Source organism: Cavia porcellus, unplaced genomic scaffold (genome assembly GCF_034190915.1).
Source record: "Cavia porcellus strain 051 isolate PalLab524CR breed Dunkin Hartley unplaced genomic scaffold, mCavPor4.1 scaffold_3, whole genome shotgun sequence".
Lineage (NCBI taxonomy): Eukaryota > Metazoa > Chordata > Mammalia > Rodentia > Caviidae > Cavia > Cavia porcellus.
In genome coordinates this window covers 60605144-60621393 of record NW_026947486.1, presented here as the reverse complement: position 1 = coordinate 60621393, position 16250 = coordinate 60605144, and the positions used below count along the sequence as shown (strand labels likewise).

At 36.4% G+C, this 16250-nt stretch overlaps 1 protein-coding gene across 3 annotated transcripts in view; it reads left to right on the top strand.

Moving 5' to 3' along the window:
- The first annotated feature begins 214 nt into the window (after positions 1–214).
- Xkrx (XK related X-linked) overlaps positions 215–16250 on the top strand; it is a 33446-nt gene continuing 17410 nt past the window's right edge. Inside the window, exons 1-3 of one of the 3 annotated variants that reach the window (XM_063246174.1) lie at positions 222–1440; positions 1604–1669; positions 6076–6344. In XM_063246174.1, the coding sequence (XP_063102244.1) occupies positions 1638–1669; positions 6076–6344 (301 nt within the window). In that variant the 5' untranslated portion in view covers positions 222–1440; positions 1604–1637. Of the gene's footprint in view, positions 1670–6075; positions 6345–16250 lie in introns of all 3 variants that reach the window. The other 2 variants (XM_003471034.4, XM_063246178.1) reach the window with 2 other exon arrangements.

Below are 16250 nucleotides of genomic sequence, written 5' to 3'. Positions count from 1 at the left end.
TCTGTGAGCTGGCCTCAAGTCTTGATCTCCACAGTGTTCAATCTTCCCTTTGCGGCAATCTTGCTTGAAATGGAAACTGCACAACTGCTTCCTAGGTTCCCCTGCCTGTGATGTTAACTGGAGGGCAATAGGACCCAGGGAGGCTCAACCCTGAGGCCCAGGCAGACACACCTGTCTAACCGCGTGGGTTGAGCTGGTGTGGGAACCAGTCTCTCAGGGAGGGCGGGGTAGAAATGAGTGACTACTTTTCTTGGAGAAGAGGAAACATGTGGTTCTCTCCTGGTTTCGGGGGCCATGGTGAGAAATCTTGAGGAGTAGCCCAAGTCCCTTTTTGTCGTGCCTCTCCCAACAATGAGCCTCTTTTGGCTGGTCGTCCTGGAACTCTCTGGCCAGTTATTTGGGCCCCAGTAGCCCGTCCTGCTCTCCATGTGCCTTAGCTGGTGAAACCTCTGATGTCTTAATGCTGGACCTGCCGGCCAGGCGACACTCCTCAGCAGAAGGCACCCAAGAGTTTAGCATGTTGCGCCGTTCTCTCGCAGTTGTTTTGAGAAGCCCCTCCAGCGTTTTTAAAAAACATCTTTTAGTGTGCACGTGCTCCGTTTCTCTCCCCGAGATGATGCTCTCTCGCGAACAGGACTGTGGTGTCACTCCCTCCCCAAGCCTGGCTGTCTTGAGGCGGGACTTGGGGAATTCGAGGAGCCACCCTCTTAGAAGTCTTGAGTAGGCGCCATCCAGACAGCGCGTGGGTGAGCTGACAAGAAAGCAAGCTAATTAGACAAAATAACCTGTAGCAGTAGCTGGGATACCTAGATGCTGAGCTGAATCTCTCGGAGGACTCTCAGGCTGCGCTCTCTCTTCTGCCCTGCCTCATTTTCTGCTGACATTAGAAGGCACACGATGGCAGAATTCCTTACAAGGAACTGTTCAGAGTCAGTGCCCCCACGGAGTGGCTAACCTCTCGCCTGGAGGGCGCTGAGAAAGGAGCCTCCCCGGAAACAGCTGCTCCCAAGCCTCTTCATATGCCTGAAACTGGACTCCAGACGCGACGCTGGGATGCTTGCTTTTATTTTATTCAAGTTTCTGAGCACAGATATTGACAACTGGATTTGGGAGCCAATCAAGAGTCAAATTCAAAGTGGTACTCCTGGGCTCTCCATTCTAACTCCAACTGAGTCTAAAAGAGATGAGGCTCCTAATTAGCTGACTTCGGTTCTGGAACTCAACTTGACAGAGCTAGCTTGACTGCTACGTGGACTGCAGGGGCTATAAGATTCTTTTGGGGATGGTTTGGGGGATGCTCTGAACACTAGAGCACAACACTCAAAATCTCCATAATGGATAGAGTTTATGAAATTCCTGATGAGCCAAATATGGAGCAGGCTTCATCTGTGGAGGAAGATGTCATCCGAGGGGCCAGCCCCCGCTTTACTTTTCCATTTGGTATTCTCTTTTCCACCTTTTTATACTGTGGCGAGGCTGCATCTGCCTTATACATGATTAGAATCTATCAAAAGAATAATGAAACATTCTGGATGACATATACATTTTCTTTCTTTATGTTTTCATCTATTATGGTGCAGTTGACCCTCATTTTTGTCCACAGAGATCTGGCCAAAGATAAGCCGCTATCATTATTTATGCATCTAATCCTTTTGGGACCTGTTATCAGGTGAGCAATTTTTTAATATTTCCCTGCCTTCTCTAAACACAGAAAGATGATGTTAATATTTACCAGGCTAATACTGTGCCTCTAATCTAATTGATTCCCCCCCTTAGCTTCCCTTTTTACAATCCAAATGAACTTAAGTGAAATTTTAAGTGCTACCATGATGAGCATGTGGTATGTACCTGTGTTCCCAAACTATGAATGATACCATCAATAAGGCTTCTTTAGCGCTTACTGTCTGACTTTTTGTTGTAAAAACTGAAATGGAACCAACAGACATGCTCACTCTTTGTATGCAGAACATAGTTACAGAGTTCATTTATTTTTTGTGGTGCTGGGGATTGAATCCAAGGCTTTGGGCATGCTAGCTGGACACTCTTATCACTGGGCTACAAGTCTATTCTGAGTGTGTGTAATTTTAATTCTGCATTTTAGATGTTCTTTAAATTGGAAAAAAAATTCTTTCCTGCTTCCATTCCATCCCATATTCAATTTTACTTTGAGTTCATGGGAGAAAGATGCTGCTGTTTTTAAATTTTAAATTATTTGACATCTGCAAAAGTTTTACGACATTTTCTGTATACTGGTACCTGGCCATGATGAAGTTCATTGTTCTCTCCTATTTCCTATTTCATCACTGTTGTATTCATCTCTTTGTATATTTCTGTGACAATGATAAATATTTGGAAGGGGTAAGGGAAGGTTGTCTATCTGGATATAGTACCACAGTGTATAGCGTCAGGTGTTCTTATTTAAGTTCCTTTGAAAGGATAAAAATCAAGGGAGACATGCATCTGTATAAGCAGTCTCATCTGGATACTATGAGGTGGAGTGCTATTGCAAAATTTATGAGATCAGGAGGAAGGAATGGACCAAGTTTGTCATGATTGCAAGAGTGACAAATACCTGCGGTTAGCTGAGGTGATGGGTCAGAGTGATGATGTCATTAACTGTAATAGAAGGCATCTCAATAGAGATATATAAATGGACTGTGAAACTGATAAAAGATGGAACTCCTCTCTTTATAAACTTTTTTTCTATAAAGTTATATATCGCTTTTTATTTCTCAATTATATCTCCATATAGCTGAAAAATTACAGTATTTACAGTATCACTTTCAATGGGAAAGCATTGCTTAAGGTTTAGCACAGAAAATAAGCCTAAAAAACAGTGGTAGGGAATTAGGAGACTTGATGTCTAGTTCTTTCTCTGTCATTGACTAGTCGTGTGCCCTTAGTGAGATCTCTGAAAATCCCTTGGGACTCAGTTCCTTCATCTGTGAATTAAATGAGTTCTACTACTCTAATCTAAGTGAGGGGGCCTGGCAAGTATCATACATGAGTGAAGTGGGCCAAGTATGAGAAAATCAATAATGTCATGTGAGATGATAAATGAAAACAAAGTCTCAGTGTTAGAAAAAGGAAAAATAAGAAGAACCATGACAATATAGAGTCCATTACCTGCCTGTAGAGGATTCCAGACACTTTACAGATTTGGCCCTTTGTTTCTGTGTTGAAATTGAGACCTAGTAAAGCCAGATCTCCTAATGTTTTAGGAGACTCTCCCTAGACAGGATTTTATATGAAATATCATGATTTTAAATTTTGGCACGTGACTAAAAACAACACACACCAAACTACATCTTCTGGTCAGGTTGTAACTTAGTTGGTCGTATGAAATCTTTTGACTTGGTGATCTAAAGGTCCTTTTGAATTTTAAATCTTTGAAGTTAAACTATAAAAGAAAGGCTTCACTCATCTTGAATTTGCAACCAAGAAATTTCAAGATGTCACTAGAGGAGCAAGGTAACCATTTCTCTTTCTTTTCAAATGTAATATACTGAGTTAATAGATCAAGAACTTTTAACATGCAAATTCTAGCAAGTACCCAGCACCCAGCTTTGAGAAATCTCTCTCTCTCTCTCTCCTTTTCTCTTTCCCTCTCCTTCTTTCCCTGTTAGTGTTTCTGCTTTGTAGCCTTTCAAGGCATCTTTGATCTGAGCCCACTATATGGAGTGTTATTCACTGTTTTTTTTTCCATTTTTTTTGTATACCTTTCATTAGAAATGATTGGGAGGCTGGGGATTTAGCTCAGCAGCGCAAGCCATGAATTCAATTCCTAATACCAAAAAAAAAAAAAAAAAAAAAAAAGGAATTAAGAAAGAAAAAAAGAAAGAAATGATTGGGAAGCATTTATAACCTCAGTCACCTAAACCCATAGCAGGGAAAATGTTAAAAACTCATAAATCATATTCTTTATATGCTTACTTTCAAGGCCAATTTTTAGGTAAGTAAAAAATTTTAGGTGAGATTAGTGCTATCAGGCATATGAAGGTGTTTCTAAGGTTAGCTCTCTTACATGAAATGTACCATTGCTTTGGAAATGAAAATGGACTTTTGGTTTATTAAAGCTTATACAGAAGGCACACTTTCATACAAACCAGTGAAGAGCCTTAAGCATAGAAGCACAATATTGATTGGAAAATTTTTTATGCCCTATCTTGTGCTCTGAGAAAATACTTTAAAGAGAATAGTATGCAATATATTACCTATTCTTATTCTTTTATAATCTTGTTATGAAATGTTATTTTACCTTTTCCCATAAAATAAAGCATAAACAGAGCATTTCACGTCACCACCTCCTCCAGTATAAATTAGCAATAGTGTGGGTGAGCTAGGGTTAAAATCTAAATGTTTTGTTGAAAATGCACTTAAACCTTCTACTTAAATAGAAAGAGAATATTCCTTTTTCTTCTTTGTTATCTCTTTCCTTCTTTTTCTTTCCCATGTCTTAGAGTTTGTCTTTAGAAAATGGAAGTTTCTAACACTTTGGAGTGCTACACATGAATAAACTTGAGGAAATCTTATGGAGAATACTGCCCACTGTATTCCAAACCTTCCTATCAGAGGCCAAAACTTAGGACATAAACCTCTAAACTTATCTTTGATCTATTTTTTTTTTTTGTTAAATCATATTGCCATTATTATTCCCTTTCCAAAATAATTCAGCCTATTTTTTTCTTCTCATTCTTTCATTTATTCACCAAATATTTATCAAATTCCCATTGTGATGTAGGGCATATAAATACAACCCTTACCCTCAGCCTATTGGGGAAAATGTCTTAATTTCTACCACAATTGTTCTTACTTGTCATAGACATAGGTCACAGTTTCTGTTCTTTTCAGGGTGAGTAAGGGAAAGGGTAACTCAAATGTTCCAAAACAAGATGTTCTGTTTGTTTCTATTCACAGCATCAGAACTACTAGAGACTTCTGATTATAAGGGGTAAATGGAAAATGAACAGCAGAAAGTGTAGTCTTTTTACTATTTTCAGGGTGATAGGTTCTCATAAAGATGTTTTCCGCTTTGTAAAGAATGAATCAGGTGTAAAAATACCTGTTGTCCAAAACAGGTCGAGAGGCACAAATATGGGTCTTTCTTAAAAAAAAAAAAAATCAGAAACTGAAATTCTGATTATGGACCTGAGCACTTTAAATAAAGAATACTTTAAGAATTTAAGATGTTATGAAAGCCCAGGCTTTCTAGAGACTCCATCTCTCTGAATACAGTATTTCCATAATACTTTTGTGTTCAAGGCACGTTTTAAAAACCATGGGCGTATTCTTTGTTTTATGAAAAATATTTCATAACAAAATAATAGGAAAATAACAATAGTTAGTACATTGTGTATTGTTATCTGCAAAGTAGTTACAGTATAAAATATAGACATAAGAAATTCTCCAAACAATATTAGCACAAACCTTTCTTTTCAATGAATTAAGAAAAAATACTAGTATAATATCTTATTTTTTTTTGTCCCTTCTTTCCTTTACCCTTTCCCCCACCCTATTTCCTCTTTGCTTTTGAACAATTTCTTCCCATTTCACAATATCTGTTGTACATTTTGGTCCTTATTTACTCTTTCAGTTTCTCACTCCAGTGAGACAATGTTATATTTACACATGTGAGTCTGATTTATGAGTATGGTCTCAAATTGCATCTATTTACCTATAAATGTGTCAGGATTATCCTTCTTTATGGCTGAGTAGTACTCCATTTTATAAAAAGACCACATAGTTTTTATTCATTCCTTGGTTGATGGACATATGAGTTGTTTCCAAGATTTAGCTATTACAAATTGTGCTGCTAAGGGAAACAAAACAATTCTGTTTCCTCAAAGAAGTACTTTCAAAATGATATACTTAAGTCAGTAGGTGACCAACCAAAAATAACTTAGATTCAAATTAACTTGTAGAAGGCATGACCAACCCTTTCCCTCATAGGAAACCCCTAGGATAGAAGTGAGGAAATGATAAAAAAGTAGCACAACCTCCCAAAGTATTTCCTCATTACAGACCCCTTTCTCTGGACAGCTTTAGTTAAGTTCCCATAATACTTTACTCCTGCAGATGTTTGGAGGCCATGATAAAGTACCTCACACTGTGGAAGAAAGAAGGGCAGGAGGAGCCCTATGTCAGCCTCACCCGTAAGAAGATGCTAATAGATGGTGAGGAAGTGCTGATAGAATGGGAGGTGGGCCACTCCATCCGGACTCTGGCTATGCATCGCAATGCCTACAAGCGTGTGTCACAGATTCAAGCCTTCCTGGGTTCAGTGCCCCAGTTGACCTATCAGCTATATGTGACCCTGATCTCTGCAGAAGTCCTCCTGAGTAGAGGTGAGTGGGGTCAGGAGAGGGAGTGCTCCATTTAAATCAAGGTTCTAAATTTAGACTTGACCTGTCTAATACACTGGCTTCATGTAGCAATTTAAATAAAAATTAAACAAAATTTAAAACATACTTCCTCAGTATTATTTGTCACATCTCAAATACTTAATAACAATATATGATTAATTATTACTGTTTTGGATAGCACAGATTTAGAACATTTTCATCATCAAGAAAACTCTAATAGGCAGCAGTAGTAGAAATTCAAGAAATGTAGGGAGTCAGACATCTTAGGACTGCTAGATTTCTTAAACTATAATAAGCTGTTTAGACTAAAAGTATCATAGCAATCTGACCACCAAACAAGCTGGTAACCCAGAAAGAAGAATATTTTGCCTTGTTCAGAGTATTTAAGTTATTTTAATTGTTTTGGTTGTTAGGAATGGCTATCTTTACAGAAGTTCTCAAATGTTACTGATAATCAGAATCTTGTGATACAGTTCTTATAAAATTACATTTCATAGATAGGAGTGGTGGAACAAACCTGTAGTCATAGCACTTGGGATGCTCATGAAGGTAGATCATCATAAGATTAAAGCTAGCTTCTACTACAGTGAATTCAAGGGCAACCTGAACTGCGTAGTAAGACCCTGTCTCAAAAACACAAAACAAAACAAAATGCGTGAATGAATGAAGAAGAAAAAAGACTGAAAATTATATTCACTCCCCAGACATGAATCAAGCTCAAGAGTGTGGGGAGACCAGGAATCTGCATGTAGAAAATGTACCCCAGTTGATTTTGATCAGCCTCATTTGGGAATCACTGATTTAATTATTTCTGTCAATGTCAGTGAAGAGAAAAAAGGGCATGAGTTGAATTCTTTTTAATTAAAGTTTTATTTTTATTGGTACATATTTATAATACGTAATGATTACATTTGTTATGGGACTTTGGTATATGTACATAACACATCTTACTTCTGTTTTCATCTCGTTCCCCTCCCTGCCCTCCCCCCTCACTCCATCTCTTGGTCCCATTCCATTTTGCAAAAGCTCTATCTTCCTATTTTCTATTATCCATACTTTGTTTAGGTCTTTATACTTTGCATTTATTTTATGAGACAAACCATACAATATTTAAGCTTGGATGTCTAGTTTATTTCACTTAACACTGAGGTCTCAAGGTGCATTTTCATGTAAATGACTCGTTTATCGTTCTTTATAGCAGAGTAGTACTGCATTTTATATAATGTCACCTTTTCTCTATCCATTAATCTGTTGTTGATAGACATATAGACCACTTCCAAGATTTAACTATTATGAGTTGTTCTATTATAAATATGAGTATGAATGTATTACTGTAATATGTCTTCAACACTTTCAAGAAGATACCTGGATTGGGACTAGCTGTATTGAATGGACTTTTTACTTTCAGGTTTTTGAGAAACCTTAATACTACTTTTCATTGTGGTTATACTAGTTTATATTCCTACCAACAACATAGAAGTGTTCCTTTTCCCCTACAACCTCACCAGCATTTCTCATTATAGATTACTTGATGACAGTCATATTTTCTGGAGGAGGATGTAACATCAATTTTGTTTTAATTTGTGTTTCTCTAATGGTTAGAGGTGCTGAACATTTTTTCCTTCTTTATTTTTGTTTTTAACTAATGTGATTGGTACATTTTTGACATACGTAATGATCACATTCATCATAAGGAATTTGTACCTGTATATAATGTATCTTAATTCTTTTTTGCCATTTCCCTATCTTCCATTCAATCTTTCTTCCTTTCTCCATTTACAAAAATTTGTTTCTATTATTTTTCTTCTATTCTTTTTTCCTTCTTTTTTATTTTAAAGAGATAAAGGCAAAAGAGGACAGAACAAAGCAGATCAGAATAGAACAATGTAAGCAAGACAGTACTTCACCACAAGACAACTTAATATTAAAAGAGTAGCTACCATAATGTCTCTTTCTTTGAGATAGTGAGCATACCTTCACATACAATAGTGTCAAAAATAACAAAATAGTATAAAACCATTTAAGAAAATGAAAGTATTACAGTGCATTCAGAACCAAATAACAGAAAACGAACACGGGCTACTATATTATCTCCTTTTCCATAAAAAATTTGTTTATACTAGCAAACTTTAAAATCCAATAAGATACAAAATTATAGAACCAATGGAAACAGAAGAACAAAAGCATGGTAGGACTTCAAAGCAAGATGCTATTAAATCAGCAATGGCTGTCATAATGTCTTGTTTTCTTCAAAATAGCTATTCATACCATTACACATAATAAAACCAAACAAAATAGAATAAAAGCATTCCAACTAATGAATGAAAACATTATAAGGCTTCAAAGCAATGTAATAGGGAATCATGATTACCATAAACTCTTATGTACTCCTACCATTTCTTACACTAGGGAGACTATACAGTATTTATACATGTGAGTTTTATTTCGCTTAGGAGTGTGGTCTCAAGTTGTGTCCCTTTTATTTTTCTTCTATTCTTTAAAAAATATTTTAATCACTATTCCATTCCTTCTCTTTCCCCTCTCTACCCTGTTTTGTTCCCTTTCCCTTCTGAACATTTTCTTCCTATTTCTCAATATATATCATGCATTTGTGTCCTTATTTATGCTTTTGGTTTCTCATATAAGACAATATGGTTTTAAACACGTGCACTTGATTTATTTCACTTAGCATTATGTTCTCAAGATGCATCTATTTACATAATAATGTCTCAAGTTTATCCTTTTTATGGCAGACTAGCACTATATTGTATATAAAAAACACATTTTCTTTATCTATTCAGCTAATGATGGACATGTGGGCTGTTTCCAAGATTTAGCTCTTACAAATCGTGCTGCTATAGACATGGGTGTGTATATGTAACTGTAGTATGATGCTTTTAACACTTTTGAGAAGATACCTCAAATATAAATAGCTGGGTTAGAATGAACTTCTAGTTTTAGGGTTTTTTTTTTTTTTGAGAAATCTCCATGTGGAATTCAATAGTAGTTATACCATTAACTTTCCCGCTAAGAATGAAGAAGGGTTCCTTTTTTCCCACAACCTCACTTGCATTTGATTTCTTTTTTTTTAATTTTATCTAGGGAGAAAAAGAAAAAAAAAACAGAAAAAGGGTACAAGTTATACAGAATTAAAAAAATAAATAACAGGAAATCACTATTGTTAATAGGAAATCAAAGTAGATTACTATAATATATCCTGTTAATAGATTACATATTGTGATCTTAGAAATAGTTGTTCAAGTTACAAAACTAAAGCATATAAAGTAGACATTCAAGCAGTGAGACTGCAAACAGTTCTGTTCAATGATCCAACAAAAACTCAGTAATATGGTTATCTATCTTATACGCTTAAATATACATGCAGTTATATCCTTTAAAGCACTTTCTTTTCCTCTTTTTTACAATGACAATTACACATTTTGGGTTTTATTACTCCCACAGTTCTTATTACAATGTTTTGAAGAGAATAAAACCAAATGTTACATAACAAATACAGAGTCAGGCAAATCAAAAGGATGGACATAGTACATAATGTGAAAACAGAATACAGGGTGATTAACAATGGTTACCATAGTGCTTCTTGCTATCTTAAAAAGAATTGCCCATATCATCAGGTATAATAAAATTGAACAAAATGGTACAGAACAAAACCAATAAAACCAACACATTGGAGACATTACAGGACTTCAAAAAAAGATAATAGTCAAACCAGAATGGGCATCATAGTGAAACATATTGTCTTCACAGTTGTTACCTATACTCTCAAACTTAATACTATCCAGCAAAATGAAATAGAGTAAAAAAAGGCAAAACAAGATGGTGAGAGAAATACAGGGCTTCAAATCAAGTTAACAGGAAATCAAAGTGGATTACTATAATGTATCCTGCTATTTTTTATTTATTTTTTCCCTTAATTAATAAGATAAAAATTAAAAAATAAATAATAAAAAAGGAGATTGAGAAAAAAGAGGACATAACAACAAAACAGCACAGGTCAGAACATAACCATTTAAGCAAAATAGTGTTTCATCATAAGATATCTCGACATAAAAGTAGTTACCGTAGTGTCTTTTTCCTTGAAATCTTTGAGTATAACTTCATATACTGTAGCATCAAACATACCAAGACAATGTAAAACCATTCAAGAGAATGACAGTATTACAGGGTATTTAGAATCAACTAACAGAAAATGAACAACGGTTTCTGTATAATCTTGTCTATATAAGTTTTTGTTTATATTATCACATAATAAAATCCAATAAGATACAACATGTTAAGAATGATGGAGACAGAAGAACAAAAGCTTGATGGAACTTCAAAACAAGAGGATATTAAATCAGCACTACCTATTATGATGTCTTGTTTTCTCCAAAATACTGTTCCTACCATCCAACCTTCTCTGCCTCATTTCTGTTGAGCTCTTTTTCTGTCATTAGTTGTCAGTTTGTCTCCTTCATTTTGCTTTCTGCTCCATTCATTGTGGCCTCTCTGCCTCTGTTTCTGGAATCTTGGTATTTTTCTCTTTTAGAATGTCCTGCAGTATTCTCTGTAGAGCTGAATTGGTGGTTGCAAATTTTCCTAGTTCCTGTTTATCCTGGAAGCAACTTGTTTCTCCATTAATTTCTAGGGACAGTTGTGAGGATATATCAATCTTGGCTGGAGGTTATTGTCTTTCAAAGATTGAATTATTTTTCCCCATGCTCTTTGTGATTTGATGGTTTGTAGCTAGAAGTCTGCTGTAATTCTAATGGGTGTTCCCTTGTAAGTGATTTGTTTCTTGTCTCTGACAGCTTTTAATATTCTGTTCTTATATTGGATTTCTGGAATTTTGATTATTCTATGCCTGGGTGTAGTTCTGTTTGGTTTGTAGGAGCCTGGGGTCCTGTATGCCTCATACATCTGAGTATCTTTACCTTTTCCCATATTAGGGAAGTTCTCCTTGATTATTTCTGTGAATAGCTTTTGTAGTTCATTTGTTTGTGTCCGTATTTCTTCTTTTATGTTCTTAATTCTTAATTTATAGATGCTCTTATCATCTTCTAGCCTTTGTATTGCTACTGCTTATTTTCTTGTTATTTTTAAAAAGTTTTTGCTTTCATGCTCCCACATTACAAATCTGTCCTCTAGTTCAGATAATCTAACTTTAGTTTCTTTCAAGCTTTTATGTCAGCTTTCAATAGAGTTTTTAGTTTCCTGGTAATCTCTTTGAACCTGCTTCACGTGTTCTATGTTTTCTCTATTTTCTCCATCAAACAGGTCTCCCCTTTTTTCTGTTCTTCCATTCCACCATCTGTTTTTTCTTGGGACGTGCTTAGCATTTCTCTAACTATTCTACTTATATCTTGCTTTACTTGGTTAATACTTCACTTTTGAACTCGTCTATGAGGCTCTGGAGATATCGCTTTATGTCTGTTGGTTCCGTGCCTGATATTGTGTGATTTGTGTCCTCATTCTCCTTTGCATTTACCTTTCCTGGATCAGTGTTCTCAGGATTGGGGATTGAGGACCCTTTCTTGTTGCTCTCTCTTCCCGTACTTTTTGTTCCTTCCATATAAGCGTATGTAGGAGGCCCAGTTTCTTTCTTTGTTGGTTACAGTTTGTTTGAATTGTGCTAGCTAGGTGTTCCCACCCACTGCAGTGTACTTGGGAGACAGACCTGTGCAGCCTATGCTGGGCCCGCCCCTCCAGGTCAATCAACCTGCTGAAGGCTTCACTGCATTAGGGTGCACTGCCAGGTGCAAGTACCTGGTTTGTGCTAGCCTACTGGGTCTTAGTTCGTGGTGTCACCCAGGTAAAGCGCTTACCACCAATCCTGCTGGGGAATATGTGACTGAAGTCCCTGCAGCATCCTGTTCTGGCTAGTCTGCCCGGTCCCAGAATGTCCTCTGTTGGAGCCTCCTAGTCTATGGAAGGGTCCCTGTTCCTCTCACTCACTGCAGGTTGATGTATTGCTCCACGTCAGCTTTGCTCTCAATTCAGTTTGCCAATTCCCGCTCTCAGAGCTTTCACGTCTCTATCCCTGCTGTGCTGATTCAGATGCAGCAGTGGCGGCAAGAAATTTAAGCTGCAGTTTCCAGGGGTGCAGGTTCCAGCTTTGGCACTGAGACTTTAGCTGTTTCAGTCGTTGCACCAGGATTGCATTTCCAGTGATTTTCTCTCAACTTAGTTTGTTCCTGGATTGGCAGAGTATATCTCCCCCTGCTTAGGACTCTGCACACCACACCATTCCTGGAATCAAAGCTGGCTATCTCAGAGAGCCTCTGTAGCTGCTATTATCTATCTGCCGTGTTCTCCCCCAAAAGATTTATTTCTTACAGGTTGGAGGTTTCAATCCATGCTCAGCTGGCTCCAAGGCAGTGTGGCATGGCAGGGCAGCCATTCATGGCTAACTAAAACAGCAGTCATGAACCAGCAAGAGAGAGAGAGCTATTGGTTGATTTCTTAATTGTAGCCATTCTTTTTGGAGAGAAATGGAATCTGAGTGTTTGTTTTAATTTGCATTTCTCCAATGATCAGTGATGTTAAATATTTTCTTAATATATTTATTTACTGTTTGTGCTTTTTCATCTGAGAAGTGTCTTTATTTTGGTTGCCCATTTTTGCATTAGGTCTTTAAGTATGTTAGGGTCTGATTTTTTGATTCCTTTTATTAATACTTGGTAAAAAATAACTCCTATTATGTGGGTTGTCTCTAGTCTGTTGATAGTTTCTTTTGCTGAGCAAAGACTTTTTAATATTATGGGATCCCAGTTGTTGATTCTTTGTAATATTTCCTGTGCAAATAGGGTTTTTATTCACAGTGTTTGCCTACAACCATGTCTTCAAGAGTTTTACTTCTTTTATTTTCTAGCAGATCAAATGTTTCTGCTTTAATATTTAGATCATTGATCCATTTCAATTTTAGTTTAGTGCATGATGAAAGATATGGGTCTGGGTTAAATTTTCAGCATGTGGAAAGACAGTTTTCCTTGCGCCATTTATTAAAGAGATTATCTTTCTTCCACCAAAGGTGTTTTGCCTCTTTGCCATAGATAAGGTAGCTGAATGTAATTAAAGTTATTTCTGCATCTTCTATTCTATTATGTTGATCCTAGAGTCTGTTTTATTTTTTTGCCAGTATCATGCTATTTTTATCATGGTAGGTTTGTGGAATAGCTCCAAGTTGTAAATTGTGATGCTCCCTGCCCTTGTCCAGAATTATTTTTGCTATTCTCAGTATTTTCTTTTTCCATATGAATTTTAGGATTATTTTCTCTAGGTCTGTGTCATTTTCTATTGGTATTGTTTTAAAGAGAGAAAAAAAACCAGTAAAACAAATTTCAAAAATAAGATTATAGGAGAGTAACAAGGTTAATACATTGTGTACTGTTATCTTCAGAGTAGTTGTTCAGAGTATAAGATATAGGCATGAAAAATTGACCAAACGATATTAGCACAAAGCTTGCTTTTCAGTGAACTATGAGAAATTAGTACTATAGCTATTTTAACTATCTTGTGTATATATATTTTTTCTTTTTCCTCCCTTCTTTTTTCTTCTTTCCCCCATTCTAGTTTCTCTTTTCTTTTGAAATATATTTTCCCATTTCATAATATCTATTGTACATTTTATTTATTTTTTCAACTTCTTACACTAGGGAGACAATACAGTGTTTACAGATGTTAGTGTGATTTATTTCTTTTATGAGGATGATCTGAAGTTGCATCCATTTACCTATAACGATTTTAAATTTATTCTTCTTTATGGTTAAGTATTACTCTGTTGTCTAAAAAGACCACATCTTTTTTTATCCATTCCTCAGTTAATGGACATTTGGGTTGTTTCTAACATTTAGCTATTACAAATTGTGCTGCTCTAAACATGGATGCACATATATTGCTGTAATATGGTGTTTTTAATACTTCTGGGAAGATACCCAGAAAAGGAATGGCTGGGTAGAATTGTACCTCCAATCCTATCTTTTTGAGGAATCTCTACACTGATTTCCACAGTGGTTGCATCAGTCTACATTCCCACCAATAGTGGAGAAGGACTCCTTTTTTCCTATAATCCCTCCAGCATTTTTTCTTGGTTGATTTCTTGATGGTAGCCATTCTTTCTGGGATAAGATGGAATCTCACTGCTGTTTTAATTTGCATTTCTCAAATGACCAATGATGTTGAACATTTTTTTCATATACTTATTTGCCATTTGCATTTCTTCATCTGAGAAGTATATATTCATCTCAGATGCCTATTTTTTGGATTGGGTCTTTGAATTTGTGGGGTCTCATCTTTTATCAGGATTGCATTAAATCTGTATCACAGTATTGGAAGTATGGCCATTTTTACTGCTTGTCCAGGAACTAAGGAAGTCTTTCCATTTTTTGATATACTTCTCAATCTCCTATTTCACAGTGCTATAGTTTTTTTTTTTTTTTTTAATTTTGAAGGTAGTAAAATACAACAACACAAGACATAACAAAGCCAATCAAAACTGCATTCAGTGAAGTTGGTACAGAGCTTCAGAGAAAGATACCCCAATAACAGTAATAGGTACCATAGTATATCTTGTTATCTTCAAAAAGTTGTTCATTCAATCAGGTAGAGCAAAATCAAACTAAACACAGAACATTAAAAAGCCTATCAAAACAGAATATTGAATACAGCAAGACAGTTGATCAGAACAAAGCAAAACAGTGAAAACAATATTCACCTTCCAAGAGAAGATAGAAGAAAGTTCCCCATATTTGCTATAATGTATATGGTCATCCTCCCAAGAGATGCTAAGACCTCTGGCCTCAGGTCAGCACAATCAACTTAACAATACAAGCATTTAATTGCTTTATGTGCCTTAGTTGCTTTCAATGCCAGCTGTCCTCCACACCCTTCACTTGCTAAAAGGGAAAGAGGGAGATGGGAGGAAATGTTTGATTCAGTAGGCTCAGGGGAGAAACTGACTTTTTCTCTTCCTGGTGCTCTCTCGTGCTGTTGTTTACCAGGAGGAAGGACTTACTGCTTTCTTATTCAGCCCCCCAAGTTCCAACATGGCTGGATCTCATGATATGCTGGCTTGTTTTGTAGTTTTCAATATAAAGGTCTGCTTCTTTTGTTAGATTAATTCTTAAGTATTTCATTTTCATTCATGCTATTTGTGATAGTTCGGACCCCAGAATAAAACCCAAGGAAGCAAGAAATTAAAATTTGGGGAGTAAAGGCTTTATTTTAGGCCAGGTCTGGCGTCACAGTCTCCAGGAGCCAATTTGGAGACTGTACACCTTACAGCTAGAAAGGTTGGGTTTTAAAACCAAAAACCACAGGAATGTTGTAATCCCTGATACAGTTAGGTAGCATCTGGGCTTTATAGAACTTCCTGTAATTTCCTTGAAATTAAGCATTACTTAAAGAACAGCACATTTTATTACAGATAGCCGGATGAGGGGTAGGGGAGGGGGTTACAGGAAACTAATACCTAAGGCTTTTACAGCTTTCTCAGGAAATTGAAACTTAACCTAGATAGATAGGAAGGGGAAAGGGGAGGGAGAGGCAGTAAGATGCATACAGAACAGAAAATGAGGTGCAATGGTTAAAACTAGGTTACAACATTCCCCTCTGATGTTGTGACTGAGGTCAAATCTTTGACCTAATTTTTTAAGGATTTTGAGGTATCAGCTCGTAGGCGTGCTGACGTAACATCATCAACTTTATGCCTTGCATTTGTTGTCTGACATATGTAGTTACTGAGTATACAAGGACCTACTGTGACGAGGAGCAGTACTCCTAACAATGGTCTAAGCAAGGGCAAGAGATAGGGCAGAATTTAGACACTCCGTAAAGGGTTTTTAAATAGCTCTCTCCTTCTTTTAACTAAGTCTTCCTGTATTCTCTTGA